This window comes from Pleurodeles waltl, chromosome 10 (genome assembly GCF_031143425.1).
Source record: "Pleurodeles waltl isolate 20211129_DDA chromosome 10, aPleWal1.hap1.20221129, whole genome shotgun sequence".
In the NCBI taxonomy this organism is placed as follows: Eukaryota; Metazoa; Chordata; class Amphibia; order Caudata; family Salamandridae; genus Pleurodeles; species Pleurodeles waltl.
The window spans coordinates 984,725,027-984,744,317 of NC_090449.1; the positions used below are offsets into that span (position 1 = coordinate 984,725,027).

The following is a 19,291-nucleotide window of genomic DNA, read 5'->3' on the forward strand; positions in this document are numbered from 1 at the left end:
TGAATAGACTTCCCAAGTCCTGTGGACCACCACCGCCCAGGATAACACAAAATAAAATATATGGGGGGGTGCAGCCCCCTTAGGTCTCAGGGACCAACACCTCCCTGGTCCTACATATTAAATAAATTAGGGGTGGCCGCGCGTACCCCACGGGTCCCGGGGACCACCACCTCCCCGGGCTACATTTTAAAAAATATACAGAGTGTACACAGACCACCACCTCCCCGGAGCTACTCTAAAAAGATATAAAGGAAGGTGCCACAAGGACCCCCCAGGTCTTCCCCAGGGCCCAATATTATTTTTAGAAAAGGAAGCACATGGCCCCACTCCCTAGGCCAAATTCGGCCCCAGGGACCCCCATCCCCCAGGGCCCAGCCACATGCTACTGGGTGCCCAGTGAAGATAAGAGGACCACAGGGGAGAGCCTCAAGGCCCCTACGGTCCCATCAGCTCCCATCTCCTGTGGAAGCCGGCCTTGCTCCTGCACACAGGGAGCTGCTTCAAAAAGCAGCTTCCTGTGTGAGGAAGCAATGTTTTCATTTCTTTGCCTGCTCCCATGAAAGGCAGGCACAGGGAAGAGATGTTGACAGCGCATGCTTGCTGAAAGTGGAGTGTTTGCTTTTGCTTGGCAGGAGCTGTCTGCTCTAGCCAAGCAAAAGCAAACAGCAACCTCCTGAGTGTGGGCAACTCGGTGGTAACAGTTGCTGGCGCTGGGAGTGTGGTGGTCCCTAGGGCCATATATGGCTCCATGAGGGATGTCGTGCGCCCCCCTCCATCTTTTCAAGTTGGCCCTAGGGAGTTGGTGGTCCCCGGAGCTGGGGATCCACTATGGACCCCCTCCTTTAAAGTTATTTAAGCCCCGGAGAGTGGAAGTTCCTGGAGCCAGTGGTCTCTGGGAGACCCCCAACTTTAAAGTTATTTGAGCCCTTGGGAGGTGGTGGTCCCAGTGTCAGGGCGTGTCACCAGGGCCCCCCTATTACTGCATTAGTATTTTGTCCCTGGGAGGTGGTGGTCCCTGGGGCATAGGGGATGTGCAGCTTTCTCACATTCTTCTTTAAAAAAAAATCTTTGGGGAGGTGATGGTCATCGTGCTGCAGGGGGTCCACAAGGCAGGAACCCCACTATTATTATAAGATTATCTTGCCCTGGGGAGGTGGTGGCTCCCAGGGTGTGGGGAGTCCTCAATAACCCCCCCATTTTTAAGATATTATCTTACCGTGGGAAGTTGGTGGTCCCCTGGGCACACAGTGCCACACCACCCCCCAATTTTTTTAACCATAGCCTAGGGAGGTGGTAGTCACCAGGGCTACTAAAAGCCCTAAGAGGGGGTCCCATGTGCCCCCTCCTTTTATGACCCCACAATGCCCCTGGGACTTGGCTCACCCAGGACCAAAGAATTCAGTAATGCAGGGGACCACGTTTTTTTTAAATCACTGAGAAATCCACAGATCCAGCCATTGATTTATCTGTTATTTAACAAAATGCTTTTGAGCCCTGAAATGGTAGAGGGACCCCTAGACCAAAGCTAGGGGAGGTAGGGTAAACACGCCCTTCCCCCTTTTCTTTTTTTTTTTTACTTTTGTTTGGCATTCGGCTGAAGCAAAAAATATCTACTGAAGGGGAGTTCTTTCTGCCTTCTTGGCTAAATGTCAGTACGTATTCTACACTACAGCTGCGTAGTTGGTTCCAGCGACTTTGTGTGCATATGGCAATGTGATTATGAGTCATGTGTCTTTCTTCGAAATTCTGTGATAACATGAATCCTCCTATAGAGAGGCCAATGAGACTACAAAGATGTACATCTCCACCAAACCAGTGTCCTTCCTCTTATCTATTGATGTAAGTGCTTCTTTGTTTTGAGGAGATGTCCTCATATCCCTTGCCATCAAGAACAGGCCATCAACATCCGGGGCAAGCACACTAAGGGGGCCCTTTGGTAAGCTGTCCATCATCCTGGCCAAAGGTGGGGAGACCTTTCAATATTCACCGGCTGACTTTGGCCCAGAGGACCCCATCCCCTGAGGCCCGGCCATGTCTCCCGGGGTGCTCTGAAGCCTACCCGGGTACCCAGTGTGCAAAAGGTCTGCAGGGAGAGCCTCAAGGCACCTGTGGTCCCAGCCGCTCCCTGCATCCTGCGGAAGCTGGCAGTTCTATTACACACAGGGAGCTGCTAACCATGCAGCTCACTCTGTGCAAGAGCAATAATTTAATCTATTTTCCTGACCGCCTGTCTGTGGTAAGGGAAAGAGCTAAAACCTCTGCTTCCATTGGGTGGAACACTTTGACAGCTCCCATCTGCTGGAACCTCAGTGTTTGGTGTTGGTCAGCTCCCACCAAGCAAAACCAGACAGCTATGTCCCAGGTGTGGGCACCCCAAGACATAGCAAGAGCTGGGCCTGGGGGGGGGTGGTGATCCCCAGGTCCATTATTAATTCAAGGAGGGGTTGGTGCGAATCCCGCCTCCATCACTTTTCAGGGCCAGCCCCGTGGAGGTGGTGGTTTCCGGGGCCATATGAGACCAGGGAGGGGGGCTGCGCGGCACCTCTCCCATTGTTTATAAAACATTTAGCCCCAAAGAGGTGGTAGTCGCTGGGGCATGGGGGATCTGCGGGCCCCCATTGCATACTATTTAGCCACATGGAGGTGGTGGTCTCTGGGGCTCAGGAGGGGTCAGTGCAGTTTCCAAATTACTGATGATTTAGCCCCAGGGAGGTGGTGGTCTCCGGGGCTTATAGAACCTCAGGAGATGCCCCTCTCCTTTTTTATATATAATGTCCTGGGGTGGCCGCAGTCCCCAGGGCTCAAGAGCCTCAGGAAGGGAGCCCATGTACCCCCTTCGTTTTCTTTAATAATGTCCCTAGGACCTGGCCCACCCTGGAGTTTTTTTCAAAACAAGTGCAAGAGCCTCTGTTTGTTTTTATTTTTTATTTTGCTGAAGTCACAGATCTACCGTGAATTTTGGCAAAACTGTTTTAAAAAAAATGTTTTTTGTCCTCGCCAATGGCATGGGCACTGCAGGGGCCCCACGACACCCCATACCGCCATCCTGTTCCTGGCGGCCAAAACCGCAAGGAACAGGATGGCGGTATGGGGGTCAGAATCCCCATGGCGGCGCAGCATGCTGCGCCGCCATGGAGGATTCCCCTGGACAGCAGAAAACCGGCGGTACACCGCCGCTTTTCCGTTTCTGACCGCGGCTGTACCGCCGCGGTCAGAATGCCAAAGGGAGCACCGCCAGCCTGTTGGCGGTGCTCCCGCGGACCCCGGCCCTGGTGGTCAAGGACCGCCAGGGTCAGAATCACCCCCTAAGTCCTAACTATAACTACCTAGTGCCGACCGCCGCTAGGTAATTAGGTAATATACAATAAATATGGCAAGTAGTTGTCCATTAGGGTAACAGAGGCTATTACCTCTGTAAGAGTAACAGACAATGGGCCATACACACAACTCTAAATGATGCCCCTTTAGTTTAAATAAAAGTCAAAATCCTTCAGTGGAGCAATATACAAGAGTGAGGCCAGCAACAGTCCTGCAAAAACAGATAGAGCAATGTCCCACTAAACCACAGTAGGTCAGAGCTGGCCTTTGTAACCACTAGGGTTATATAATTGTTGTGAACCATTGCCACCAAGATTGTACCTTCTTTCTTAGTCCCTTTTTTGTTTCAGAAACTCCTCCACATTTTAAGTTCTCAAAATTCTCCAGTGTGGCAAAACATTTAAAGCGTACTATGGCAGAGCTCCATAAGGCTGTATAACTTTACCACAAGGTCCTGCTGAGTCAGTTTTCTGTGTGACAAAAAGCTCGAAGTAGGACCAACCTAGTTTTCTTGCCCCTGAAAGGTACAACATTCCTTAGCATGCGTCAGCACCTTGTCCCAGTCCTCTCTGGAGGTGGAAGAAAAATGACTAAGTTACACCCCTCTCCAAATGCTGTGGAGTTCTTTTTTGGTCAGATCTGTAATACTCATGTCCTATTAGAAGCCTTTTAGGCACTCAATCTGTCTCCAGCCAGACGTCCTGCAGGTTCCAGCCCTAGGGTGGCAGTTGGGCCTCCATAAAGTCGAAATTCCTTATGCTTTTCTGTCCTGGGAAAAGGCAAAGAGGAAGCAACCATTTGACCCTCTGAGAGTAGTTCCAGTCTCTGGGCATCAGTCGTCAGGAATCCTTGAGCCCTCTTTATCCATTTAGAATCAAGAGTGTCCCTGTATTTTCCAGCAGGGCTTTCTTCTTCAGATGTAGTCTTCCCAGGTCCACCAGTATTCTGAGGAGGTAGTAATGAGATATTCAGTGACCTAGTCGGTGATTGGTGAATGTTTCACAATGGCTGAACCTTTCTTCCCACTTGAAGAACCCCATGCAGATCCCTAGTCACACCCCTTTTTAGATGAGCTCCTTTCTCCTACTGTGATAGTCAGAAATGGTTCTACCTCCTTCTGGGGTTGGAGTCAAATGGCTCATCTGGTCTCTGGTAGATGAGTAGGGGTGGGCAAAACTCTCAGAGTTTCACTCCATGGAATTCTGTGGAGGTACATAAAAATGCTGCTGTAATCCACAGCGTTCCTTGAGCAGGCAGAAATTGGTATATCAATCTGCTAGAGCTGATTTTTTGTGCCAGAAGCTTGTTCCGTACAAAGAAATCAGTGCAAATGGCACTGAGCAGCTCACCAGAGGGGGCTGCTGCTTGCTTGAATATATTTTCTACTTGAGGGAAGCATTTACAGAGCAAATGTTCACAACTACCTTCAACCGCCCACATTGTGAAAATCTCGCTGTTTGCCCTCGTAGCACCCGAAAATCACCCCACAGGACAGCAATTCTCGCTTGTGCTTGCCAATTACCGGTGGTGAGACACGCATGAGAAAAAAACTTTGCCACATGGTAGAATGCAGAATTTGGCCAGACCTCTGCATTACATGCGAACCCAGAGTGGACAAAACTCCGCCTGCAGAGAAGAATTTTTCACCCACCCCTAGAAATGAGAGCAGATTATGTCAGTCCCATTTGGGACAGGCATCTCAAATTAAAACATGCTAAGGGTATTCTTTCTGGTACCATCTGTCCTTTACCTCTCCCAGTTGGATAAATCCTATTAAGTGACCAGTTGTTGAAAACACTCTGCTTTCCTGGGTCAAGAGAGCAGACATTTGTCCCAGGGCAGGCAAAGTTATTAACTCCATCCATAAATGTGTATTTGCCTTTAGAGGTGTAATAAAAGGCAGGACAGGCTTTGAGTCTGTTCTGGTTCAGGCAATCTAAAGTTAAAAATTATAAAGTTACTTTTCTACTAAAGCTATCAAAAGTTCATTTAAACATTAAATTCATATTTTTAAAAATAAAAGGAAAATAGAATAACTTTTAAAGATTTCTCTAGCATTCATCCAAACGCAAATGTAAAATAATTTTTTCAATCACACTCAAGCCTGATTTATGGAAATTACAACTAAACCTTTACAGTGGAAACAGTGTGCAGGCATTAAGGCCCTCATTACGAGTGTGGCAGTCTCAAGACCGCCACACTCGCATTGGCGGTTGGACCGACCCCGACAGGTCAGTCCGACTGCCCTATTATGCACTTGGCATGGGCAGTGCAGGGGCCCCCATGGACAGCCCCGTCACACATTTCACTGCCCAAATTATGGGCAGTGAAATGCGCGACAGGTGCTGTCACACCAGACGCACCACAACATTGCCACCTGCTCGATTATGAGCTGGTGTCAATGTTGTGGTGAGTTTTCCACTGGGTCAGCGGGCGGAAATGCTGTTTTTGCCCGCTGGCCCAGGGGAAAACTCCTAATAGGGCGGGCAAAAGACCTCCATTATTGGCAGTCCTGTGAAAGGACCGCTGAAGTTGTAATGAGGCCTTCAATCACAGTGAGGGCACCCTTTTCGAATATATAGTGTGTCACTTTTTAAAATATGATTGTAAAAAATTGGATTATTGTTTGAGGCACACAAAAGCCCCACTCAGGCAACAACCACAATCCTTGTCAGGGTGAACCACAAACTCTCCTGGAGCCTAGAACAAAGCACTCAGGCTTAACTGAGAGGCAAAGTGTAAAGTATTTTTTTCAGCACACAAACAGAAATAAAGTGAAAACAAAAAAGAGAAAAATCCCAAAACAATTTAGAAGAACAGAGTAAATTTTAACAAATAAATGGATATCAGAATGACAAAAGTACAATCAGCAAAAATTACGATATGCAATTTTAGGCCCTGATTTAAAAGTGCCTAGTGCCAATTTAGAGATGCTTTACCATCATTTGTTTTATGCTAAGGCGGCACTAAGGTGGCCTTTTTTCAGCACCATATTTGCAAAGCGATGGAATGCATGCATACCCCCTTTGTGCTACATGATGCATGTTTCATTAGGGGGGGCGGAAAAGTGGTGCAAAGAAATCTAAGAGACCTCAAGGATAAAAGCAATCCTCAAGCAGGAGGGCCATTTTCAAAAAGCAGCACGGCAGTCCTCTGGGGAACAATGTAGGTCTCAAGCAGCAGGGCAGTTACAAGGGGATGAAGGCAGTCATTAATCTGTAATGTCCACAGGTCCATAAGTATACTGCTGAGTGGCTCAGGAGGTCGTTGGCAGCATTTGAAGTGGTGGGATTCTGTACAGTACTCCCACATCTGGTTCTGGATAGTGATTCCCTTCCCCTGTCAAGACTCTAAAACGTCTGGGGTGACAAAGGACTAGTGTCAGGTTCCTTTGTGTGTGCTGGGTGCAAGCCCTTTGAAGTGTAATTAGGGAAAAGCAAAACTCTGCCCATGGCCAACCTGCCCTCACCTAATGCCTTCTGTATCACTATCTGGAAGGAATACACAAAACCCCACAGCAGAGCCATTCACATTCATGTGACCCAGGTCAATGAGAGAAGTAATAAGTGGTAGGACAGGAAATGATGACTTTCTCAAAGTGGCATTTTCAGAACTGTAACTTAGAATCTGACCTTCCTTTAAAGATGATTTAGGTTGCAATTCATTTGAGTGTAAAGACCATATTTCTATCTGTTCCCAATCATATGTTATCACTTATTAAATGTAATAAGGTAACCCAATGTTAGTTAATGAGAGGGATAGGCCTCATGGTAGTTAAAAATGATTTTAGTAATTTTTCTGTAACAGGAAACACAAAAATTAAATGTACATGTACATGTCCATTCTTTTAAAATACACAGCATCCCTTCCTAATGGCCTACCTTAGAGGAGACTTATATGTATTACAGAGGAAGATGTAGGCCTGTCAAAAAGTTTATTTTTCAAGGTTTAAATGGCAGTTTGAAACTACTACCAGCTCTAGTGACTGGCCTGAGACAAGCTTTAAAGTGCTACTTTAGTGAGTGACACAATGAGGGCTACGGGCCCACTAATATCATTTAATTTACATGCCCTGGGTGCCTATAGTACTATTTACTAGGGATAACACACCGAGCCAGGGAGACAGAAAAAATGAGACACAATAGTTTAGGCTGCAGACTGCTATTTTACAAGATGTTAGGTGCTCGTAATTTGACTGGAAACCTAGTCACTGGAAACTAGTTCCCTGATTGTGCCCTCATAGGTACGCACTAACAGAAATTTCACTGAGAAGTCAAAGCACCGTGGTTTGAAAGTGCATATTTGTTCTGCAGGTTTGTCAGACTGCCGCCCTAAAGAAGATAAACCATTCTGAGTTCCTCTGTAAATAACCTAGGAATTATACATGTAGATGGATTTACTGACAGATATTCACTAATTTACTTAGCTTTACTCCAAAAGAAGCATACTATTAGTTGTACTAAAAATACAAGGGTACGCCTAAAAAAACAGAATTTTTCAATTGTGAACCTTTTCCAAAAACCGACATTAAGGCAATAACAAAGGTTTGGAAAAATCCCACCATTGAATGGCATGGAAATTGTTGGTGTTGGTCATAGCTATTAATGAATAAGAATAGAGCATAAGTGTATGTTCTCATTAAAGGGTTAAATCAGATTTTGTCTGAACCTTCAATATCACAAAGAGAAACGTTCATACTGGAACTAAAGTAGAAGTTACAAAATGCTTCCAAACACTTTAACTAATAAAATTAGAACATAAGTTACAAGAGTAGCAATGGTACTGCTCATCTAATGCAAGCAAGAGAAATGAGCCATTTGAATCCCTGCTGTGCTGTAAAAAAGACAGCATGATAGGGGTTTAGGGCCTCAGGGAGCACCTCAGATTCTGCAGCCCTGGCACCACTGCCCTTTATATGCTAATGATAGCTTCACCGCTGCACAAACTGTACCATTCATTATATGTTGCAGTGCCTTAAGATAAACCCTTGTGGCATGCCATGAAAAATGTTAATATATTATGAAATTGTTTAATACCAGGGAAAATGGAATTATATATATATATATATATATATATATCTGCGTTTGTATATTTATACCTATATCTATATATCTATATGTGTGTATCTCTCTCTCTCTATATATGTATATATATATATATATATATAGAGAGAGAGAGAGAGAGAGAGATAGCTATAGATAGATAGATAGATAGATAGATAGATAGATAGATAGATAGATAGATAGATAGATAGATAGATAGATACATAGATAGTTTTTCCGTGTTGATTTGTATGGAGCCAAAAAAGAAGCAAGAACCTGCTGATATACCGAAACTATAACCTAGACTTTGTAGCAATGGCTAAAAATGGATGGAAATACTGCAAAAACTGATGCTAAAAATGCTAAAATGCGCCTGTATTTAAAATAGGTTGTTTTTCCTTTGATACTAATCAAGCAATGGACTTTACAATAATGTGTCCAAGACAAACTTGGTGTAAATAGTTGTACCATCAAGAGTTAACAGGCTCTTACGAGGGACAGAAATATGAGAAAGTGAGTAAATTTGCCCCAAAATAAGCCCCTTTAAAAAAAAGACAAAATTGTAGGACCCGATAGAAAGAGTTTATGAGTATTTGGAATTAAAAGCAAGTTTGCACTGTTTAATGTGTCGTCTTTAGCTTATTTTAGATTTGTGAATGCATTTTTCAGTAGTAACGTGTGACTCAATTTTAGAGTACCTCTTTTGAGTCACCACCTCCCCTTGCTCAGATTTTGCAGATAACTTAAGGGGACAACATTCACATGCATCTGCCTCTTTTTTCCCGCATGACTACCTGCCAATATAGTGGCATGCAACCCCACTTTAGTACATACTCCACTGCCAAAATGATTTCCCACTGCAGGTGCAATGTTTTAACTGCCAGAATGTTTTCAGTGTCCTTGGTTAACACCTGACCTCATAAATTGGAAAATTTAGATGAAAAGCATGTTCTATGTTTAGTGGTGATGCATATGTGAAGGTACTGCCATTATCTTAGCCATAATGCTCTAATGCTTGCAAATGATCTCTTTCATTACAACTGCCTTACCTTTGAGCTGCAGTATTCCCCCCCCCTATTTCCTTTGTGTGGCCTGACCATTTATGTCATGTTGATTTTAATTACTGCCTTGGTTTGTCCCTTTAGCCTGCTGGCTGCTTATACCTGCTCCTGTAGCACCTATGCTCTTCACTGTAAAAACAGAGCAAACCCAGCTCATGTTTTATTCATAGACTGAGTAGTTGTTTGAAAGGTCATTCCCACCAGCCCCCTCTCAGCATGTCAGGAAAGCACATATTTACGTCTTGATAAGAGATAGACCACCCTCTTCTCCCACACACATTACATTCTCACTCCTATCACATTTTTCTCTTCACAGTCCTCCTTGGTGCCTTAAATGCAAGAAAGTACGTGGGTTGCAATATTGCAAAAAAGGTGAATTTTGTAATGCAAAAATTGCATTTGTAAGGAATGCTACACAGCAACATGATTATTGTGAAAATGTGTGTTCTGATCCACTTAATCCCGCTTGGCATTTTGATTTTCTGATATTTCAACCTCTGTTGTGAGTCGCACTAACTGGTCCTCTATGACTGTGAGCTTCCAGTAAATGAACTTGAGTGACAACTGCCAGTGCCTTTGTGTAAGCTAAGCAAGCAGGACTACTTTCATACTGAATTAGCACAAGCCAAATCATTTGTATGGCCTATGCATGTTTCTAACTTAATTGGATAGACAAAAATAAATATCTCCATTAATTATTTACTTGATTGTGAGTCTTTAGTGCTTTACAGTAAATCTGTGGTGCCTTACTATAGTCACACTGTTGATAAAACATGCACAAAACATCAATTTTGACTGGCCCAACATAAAAAGATATTTAACATAACTTTCCCTATGCCTAAAATGCCTCATATTTGCACTTGTTTGCATACTTTGCAATATTAATCACCATTAATGAGTTTCAGGCTCTAACCTTACCTGCTGGACCAGTTTACTTATTCATCTTACTAGCTGGTAGATCAAAGCTACCTTTGAACAGTAAATCAATTTGAATGAGATTAACCTTTTCCTTGCATAGGAAGGGGATGGTAAAGATGTCTGCATAAGCTGATTAACTGACATGTCACTGACAAGTCTGAGCGCACTCTTTCAACAGGGACAATAGGGAAACAGGTGGACGCTGGAACCAATCACACCAAGTGAGCCTTTCAAAGTCTTAGAAAGGGTTTACCGGATTTGCAGTGTCAGGTTTGGGTAGCCCAAGAAGAAAACTTGGAGGAAGCTACTTAATTTTGCAAACACATTTTCAACCTTCCTAGGACTAGAATGCTTCACCAAGGTTGATGGACCTTTTGACCCAGTAAAGAGTGTGGTGAACCATAAATATCAACAATTTACATCAGCATGACAATCAACAATTTAGACACCATGATCGATGTAACCATGGAAGGAAAACTTCAATCAGTAAAAGTTCAAAGCTTTATGTTTATAGCCACAGAACCAAAGTCACATAACAAGTGTACAAAATCAATTTACCACCGGCTGACCAAATCTCTGAAACAAGTTTAATCTACTCAGCATCAACACCATTAGACATTCAACAAGAATAACACATTTAATAATGTAAATACTTGAGCATCAGAAACACATTTTAAGTCAGACTGATGATACAGTAATGAAATGAAATGCACAGAACTATAATCAGAAATTGTGGACATAGGTTCAAGGGAGAAACATTGAGATAAGAGGGAACAACAAAGAAAGAAGGATTAACTAGCTTAGCAATTAACCCTTACCTGGTGCAAACTCTAGGCTTGTGCTTCTAGGACCAGTGTCACTGGTCTCCCTACTAACTCTAGGAAACAGTAGAAGGTAGACTTGCTGGGAAACCTGAGCCAAGGAAATCCCACTTTTGAAACAGTTTTGCTGTATGCGCCCTAGAAATGAGTACCCAAGACTGCTGTAAGACATGTGGAAAGTGGCCAGGAAGCTGTAGGATCTGGGCAGTCCAGGCAATCAGTATAGGTTGCCTTAAGACTTGCATGGGCCTGCAGCTGTGAGAACCTAGTCCACGGTTCTATGAGACCTGTCAAAGTAGGAAGGCAGCTCCTAAGTGCAGAAACATTCATAGAAAATAAAAAAATCTATCAAAGTAATATTTAAAAATGTATCCAGGAGGCCGTAAATAAGCTCGCTCAGCTGACCTGGTGTCATGCTGGGAGCATGTCACCAGGAGTAGAATGCAGCAAACCTCATATGTTTTCACCCAGCAGAACCGTAGAAATCAATAGTTGTGTGGGCTGCTCATTTTGTGTGTTGTCTATTGTCCTAGAACCACCTGCCTCATTAAGGGCCAGATTTATGAAAAGTGGTGTTACATTACATGTAGCAACACTTTATGTGCGGCCCCTTGTGACTCCCATACCCCCACCATTCGTGTGCCTATTTAAAATATGGCTCATCATGACGCAGGGTAGGGGTCCATAGCATCTAAAGTTCTGACACTATTGATGTACTGTTCAGGGTTAGTGCCCAAATTTTGGTGTTAACCCTGAGCAGTACATAGGGGCCCATTGAAAACATTGGCATGCCCCCTTTTAACGCCTGCTCTGAGGAGGCATTAAAAATGCCGAAAAAAATGGCCCAAAGAAATCTTGCCTGGTGCTGTCAGAATGTGGCACAAGGGGTTACAAAATGCCACAATGTATGCATTGTGCCACTTTGTAAACCTCGCACTGTGATTTTGGCTTCATTGGGTCACATTAGCATAAAAAATAATGATGCTAATTTAGTGCACTGAAGCGCTAGGGGCTCTTGAATATGCCCCTTGCTGTTTTGTTAGTTATCCCTCCATGGGTCCAGGCCAACAAAAGCATGCCATCCTTGTTAGGTTTCCTTAACCCATTCAGGTAGAAAATCCATTAAATTACACAAGTTAAAAAAGGACGACCATGAATTCAATGAAAACAGACACTTAATGAAAAAGATAAAACATTGGCTTCCTTTTGATGCCGAAAGTGTTGATTGCCAACTATGGCTCTTGACCGCCTGATTCATTGTCTCATACAGAACACCGCCAAATGTGGCAGACAGAAAGCCACATTATGACTGGGGTGGTCGTGCTGTGGTCGGACTGCCAGCACCACCAGGATTAGTCGTCCCGGCGGTCGTGGCGGTCCTAATCAGGGCACCACTGCAAGCAGCGCTGCCCTGGGATTTATAACTTCATTCTCTGCCAGTGATTTCATGGTGGTAACACTGCCAATAAAAGGCTGGCAGAAAATGCACTTGGCATGGGCCATACAGGGGCCCCCTTGGCCAGCACCGTCACAATCTGAAGTTGGTGGATGGGCAAAACCGTCTGCCGAACTCTTAATCAGGCCCTATATGTTGGAATGGTTTTAAAGGCTTATGGATTGCATTTGGTCTTCGCTGGACACTTTACAAATTGATTTTAGAGTATGACTGTGTTGGCTGCAGGGTGTCTCTTCCAGTCTTTTTATCAACGTGCATAAACTGGTCATATAAATACATGGATTTTGGTGTACGGGAACTTATAACGCGGGCCTTTCTGCATTGCTTCTTACTGTGCCAAAGATCGTGCTGTGTAAGGGAATACAAAGATAAACACATCGCCTTCCAAATCACTCTGCGAAAGAGGGAAGGTCTTGGCTATGCATCTGCCGCCCAGAGTTACACTTCTACAATGTGGCCACAGACAAAATGCAGATTTTCCCAGAATCTGTTCGCTGTCAGATTAGTCAGTTGTGCTGCTAGTTTGCAAATGGAAAACATATTTTGTTTAATAACCTTGACAGTTTCTAACTAAATAACAGTTTCTAACAATTATTCTAGTTAAAATGTATACATTGTAATTTGGGTTATAAATTATTTTTCGCACTAACCTCTAAAACTAATGACTAACATTCGTTCTTTTTAGATGGGCGATTGAAGACCTGGGTCTACGGTGTGGCTGCTGGAGCTTTTGTTTTGCTGATCTTTATAGTTTCTATGATCTATCTTGCATGGTGAGTTGACTGATAATTCAGATTGGTAATCCTCACGGATTGAGGTGTGCACAATGAGCTGAGTGATGAATGCAGAGTTTGCTACACTTGGACTAAATTCACTAACATTTGGTATTGTTTGGCATCAATGAATGATAGGCATGCCTAAGTGCTAATGAGTGTTTAATATTGTTTTTCTTTAACTCAATGCATACTTAATAATGCCAGCATCACACACAGGAATTTGTGAATTAGTAAAAATTGTGAAAGCAATGCATGTTCATAAATGCAGCAGTGTTTTGCATAACATCATAGTTTACAATTCCACCATTGTGACTTGTCAACAAAGAGTTGCTTAATTTGAAGACTAATCATTTAAATGGAGAATATTTGAAATAATAATGTAACGCATATTCATTTTAACATCTAACACCACAATTTCTCATGCACACAGGTCTTTCAGATTTGATTTAGAATTTAATCTGAAATTTCCAAAAAATTGGCAGGAAATTGCTTCGTCTAGATTGCCTGAAGCATACAATCAAAACAGTGTCTTATTAATTTCTCCTTATGACTCCTATCACAATGTCCAGGTGGATTCCCAATTTGCAGTACAATAAATAGGAGGTGCATGGATTTATGACTGTGATCATTAGGTTGCATATATAAAGCGTAGAACCAGCAAGGTACCCGGTAATGAGGTAGGAGCATGACAAAACCTGAGGTAGATCCCCCTGCTAAGTACATGGAGGGGCCCACCTCCAGACTCAGTTAGGAGCTCTCAGGCTAGAGTACTGTGTTAAGTGGTCTCCTTGTAGCTTCGGGCCCCCCTGCACTGCGGGGGGCTGCAGTTGCCTGTGTTAAGCCACTGTAGCAACAGTAAAGGAAGGCATGTGTGGCCTAGACATAAGAGATTCTGGATGACTCTTGTCATGCAGACTGATGAAAACCTGGATGACTCACTAGGCACTAATAGTAATGGATTTTGAAGTGTAGAGTGATATCGCTGACAATAGGGAACTGTAGATGCATGAAAAAAACTAGTGAGGTTTACATCAATTGTTTTTTTCCTAGTCAAAATTTTTAAGTCAAAGAATTCTAAATAATATGCTAATATACATAACAATTTTATAAAATATATTATATAGTATGAATTAAAGATAAATTAAGTCATAACCAAAAGTATGCATTGTTTGCATCCAAGATTCTGACATATTCAATACAAATGATATTGTAAGATGCCAGCAGAGATAAAGTATTATTTTGAATAATATAATTTCATATAAAAATAATATTGAAATATATTTTACAACTTTAAATAATCAAAACTGTATTTATATGTTAAGTCTCAGTGCTAGTGGCAGTGCAGCTGTGTTGTCATTTTGCTTTTTTAGTCATTGATGAATAAGAGTTAGGTGAATATGTTTTAATTATTTCAAATTTAAAAAATATTATTTCTTTGTATTCATTTAAAAGTAATTGACCTAACATTTCCTTTTACTTCAGTTGGGAAAACTCCACCTTCGTTACGAAGATCGCCACAAACAGGCAGAAAGTTACTAATATTAATTCAGAAATAGAAGTCACCACCCCCTGCTGCTAATCCTTCTCTATTTTATCCTTCCCTGTTTAATTCTTGTGAGGGTATGATTGGTCTGATTAGTCTGATCACGAATACAAGTTTGTATGGGCAACAAGTATTTAAGTCTCACTAGAGGTGATTGATTTTCCTGGAGGTAGTTATTGGTGTCTACTGAAGGTCAGGTTGTCTAATAAGGGAGGTAAGTGTTGGTTACAAACAATTTTACCAAAATCCTATCCAAACTTTTATTGAATATATACCACCCCAAAACAAGAAAAAGCACTGATGTTGCTACCTCTATACTAGTCCTGGTTGAAATGTTAATTATTGTGCTGTAAATGACATAATTTTGGTATTTTTGCATAATGCAACTTCTGTGAAATTGTAGGGATTATGCTATTACCACATCAGGTAATTTCAGGTAGAAATTTTAGAGCAAGATGTACTGTTCCGATAATTTTTTAATACAAGCAGTATTTCAAGTAGATATTTTACCCAAGTGGACCATTAGGTTAATTTGTTTAGTGCAAAACTACAAATCCAAATGCAAGTGGCAGTGTTTTAAACTCAAGCTGCAGTTCCTTCAATGTGGGTGGTCAATAAATATTTCAGGGAGATTTTTCACCCCAGTGGACCATTCAGGTAATTTTGAGAGCAAAACTACGAATCCAAACATGAGCACACTCTTTTGAATGCTAGCATTGGGAAATCAACTCAAAATTACATTTTCAAGTTGTATTGGTTACCCGAACGGACCATTCAGGTATTTTTTTGAACGGGTGATGCATTTCAAATAATTATGCATAATTTTGAACTAATTTGTGTAGTTATTCTACAGTAAGTTACGGAAGTTTCATTCAGCTTGAGGTCAACAATGAAAAATATCCATACACAACGTATTCATCATTTAAAATATCTACACCGAAGAAAGGGTTATTATTTCTTCATTAATGGCCCACTATCAATATGATTAAAAAACATGTGAGGAGGGGATTTGTTCTAGCCCTATCTGTTAAAATAAGAAGGGCACAGTGAGTTCATCAGGATTTTAGTTTTAACCTGGTATACTTTTACACAACTACACAACATGATTGGTATTTGTGTGCTCATCTACTATTAGTTCTCTATATTGCATTGCATCAGAAAGGTGGCCATTTATGGAAGGGAAATGAAATCCAATTTATGAGTAAGGCATGAGCTGATTCAAATGATTGTCTTTCTGTATTATTGTGTTTTATTTCATGGGCACGCCACCATCACGCAAACAAAATATAGTAAGAATTAAAGCAATGTAATGTCTAAAGCCACTTTGCGTAACAACAATAAAAAGTGATAAAAACTATAAGACAGCATTTAGGATAAAATGGAAAGGTTGTAAAATTGTTTGAAAAACAATATAAAACAACACAAAAATCATTCAATGTCAAAGGATGATGCATTTAAAATTGACAAAAAAAATAATATACTGAAGGAAAATCCAAAAGCGATCTAGAATAGTTAAAATATACTCAATGACACTTCTAGGTAAACATATAACATTAACTGCTAATGGTAAATGTAGAAAAGTGGTGTATTATGTGAAGGGGTAACTAGCCACCTCAAGTAGTGATCACAGTCCTTGTTTGGATGAGTCACAAAAGGCTCTAAATTAGTCTGAACTAGACCCCCTGATAGGTCTCAAACAGAGGAAACAGGTTTAATTTAGAGGCAATGTGTAAAGTTTGTACATAGTGCCAAATCAGTCATAAAGTCAAAATACAACTCAAAGATATTCCCAACCCAGTTTAGAAAAATAGTGCATAAAATGGCACCAAAACAACAAATATCGAACAAGAGGAGCCAGATATATGAGCTTTTAAAGTTTTAAATCGAAGTAGTGCAGTCAAATGTTAAGTGACAACTGCAGCCAACTCCTCGTGGTTGACTGAATCCTAGGTGCAATCTGAGGCTAACCACAATGGATCAAGGGTCGGCTACAGAAACCAGGTTTAAGCCAGTCAGAAGTTTTACCTTTTGGACTTAGGGCTTTATTTAGAAACTCGGCGGATGGATTACTCCGTCACAACCTTGATGGATATCCTGTCTGTCAAAATCTAAATCCCATAGAATAGAGTGGGATTTAGATTTTTGCAGACAGGATATCCGTCACCACTGTGATGGAGTAACCCATCTGCCGAGTTTTAAATTAGGCGCTTAGGGCCAGATGTAGGTACAAACCAATTTGCGACTTGCAAATTGTGAGTCCTTCCGACTCGCAAATTCCAACTCACAACCTGGTATGCAGAAAGGTGTCTCAGACACCTTCTGCGACTTGCTATGGGGTCGCAAAGACCCACCTCATGAATATTTATGAGGTGGGTCACAGTTTGCGACCCCATAGCGAGTCTAGGCACTCACGGGGATGGTGGCCTGCTGTAGACAGCAGACCACCATGTCCGTGACTCCTTTTAAATAAAGCAGTTTTTTTTTTCTCTTTGCAGCCCGTTTTCCTTAAAGGAAAACGAGCTGCAAAAAGAAAAAATACCGAAACCTTTTTGTTTCGGTTTTTTCAGAGTAGGCAGTGGTCCCTAGGACCACTGCCTGCTCGGAAAAAATATTTTTGAGAGCATTCACAAAGGGGTCCCATGGGGACCCCTTCCCTTTTGCGAATGAGTTACCATCCACTTCAACTGGATGGTAACTGCGAGTTGATTTGCGACCGCTTTCGCGGTCACAAATCAACTCTACATCGCACTGCGGTCGCAAATAGGAAGTGAATACCCCTTCCTATTTGCGAGTCAGAATCACATTTTGCGAGTCTGTACCGACTCGCAAAATGTGATTCTGCATCGCGTTCAGCCTTTTGCGCCTCGCAAACTGCGTTTTTAGCAGTTTGCGAGGCGCAAAAGGCTTCCTACATCTGGCCCTTAATCTTTGAAATGGCAGTCCAAAGCCTTCAGGCATGGCATTATGCTGTGGCCAAGAACAGCTCCATGAGGTCAGATAGCTGTTGGACGAGATCTCAAGAAAGCTTTTGACATTTGGAAGGGAAGTTCAGAGCTTTAGAAATTTAAATTTTGCAGCCAAGGAATATCCTGCCAGATACATTTGTGGTTTCGTCAAGATTTCAACATTTGGATTTAATTACTTTTGGCCGGGCAAGCCTGCAGGCTCTAGCTGAAGAGGGCTCTCAAGGCTAAATACTTGTTCCCTGATGTCCTGCTGAAACAGATATGCTGCTGTGGAAAAGCTCTGAGAGGCAGAAGCCTGAATATTCAGACCAGTGACAATGTGCCTTGGTCAGATCAGCTTGGTATATTTTTCTTGATCCTCCCAAGGTCTTTGGCCCCCAAAAAAATTGTAAGTCCAAGGTTTTTCAGGATGTTAGGAATGCTGCACTTAGGAACAGGTCTGGTTTCCAGGACCTCAGCAACAGCACTTGAAGGGATCAAAACTCACTTCAGCCAAAGCCTTTAGAGTTCACTTTTGGATACTGAGTATATGAGCGAGAACCGGTCCAGTCCTTCAAGACTCTCATCAGGTCTCAGACAGTAGGTGTAGTCTTCTTCTGGTCTTCCACAGGTCCAGCAGTGTTCTAAGGAGGATACTACAGATGCCATATTTATGCCTGGCACCAGCCCATAGATAGGGATGACCCCTGGTCTCTCCATAACCAACAGAATAAAAATGTCCGGGGGTTACCCTATCCACTTTTCCAGCATTTCGTGTGTGCCCTACTGCAAACTATCCCACAGTGCCCCTCTCTGTTGTATACAAAAGCAAAGTTTGCAGATGGGTGAACAGTGACATCTTTAAATTTAGGCCCAAGTGAAATTTAAATTGCACTGGCCACATTTGCATAATTTTGAGAATTTTGCGTTATGCTTGTTATGCAAAATTACCAAAGGTGTGCCATTACCCCACGTCGCATATGCATGCACTTTTTGTGGTGAAATTTAACCACGGCACACAAGAATAATGTGAATGTTCAAAATAGAAGTTTGTTGTTTGTACTACTTATGTTTTGCCCACCCTGAACTAACGGATGACAGCATTTCCCACACCTTCTCATAGAATTGGTCTAGCATAACACAAATCCATAGGAAGTGAAGCAAATCAAATGCTAACGGTTTTTCCTCCAAAATTTTGATTGTTGCAGTAATCAAGACCTGTGCAATTTTAAGACAGGGCAAAATATGTTTTATACAGTTTTAAAGTACAGAAATTTAAGCTTGGCCTTTCTAAGATATATGTCATTTGTATAACAAAGTGCAATATTAATTGGGGTGGATGGTAGTTCACCACAAGTAGTAAAGTCACCAAACTTTTAGGTCCCCGCAAAGGTGTCAATATTTTACACCA

The 19,291-nt window shown here is 42.2% G+C and overlaps 1 protein-coding gene across 1 annotated transcript in view; it reads left to right on the forward strand.

The window, feature by feature from the left end:
• THSD7A (thrombospondin type 1 domain containing 7A) overlaps positions 1-19,291 on the forward strand; it is a 934,571-nt gene that overhangs the window by 874,229 nt on the left and 41,051 nt on the right. Inside the window, exon 26 of the mRNA XM_069211831.1 lies at positions 13,302-13,389. Within this exon, the coding sequence (XP_069067932.1) occupies positions 13,302-13,389 (88 nt within the window). The remainder of the gene's footprint in view (positions 1-13,301; positions 13,390-19,291) is intronic.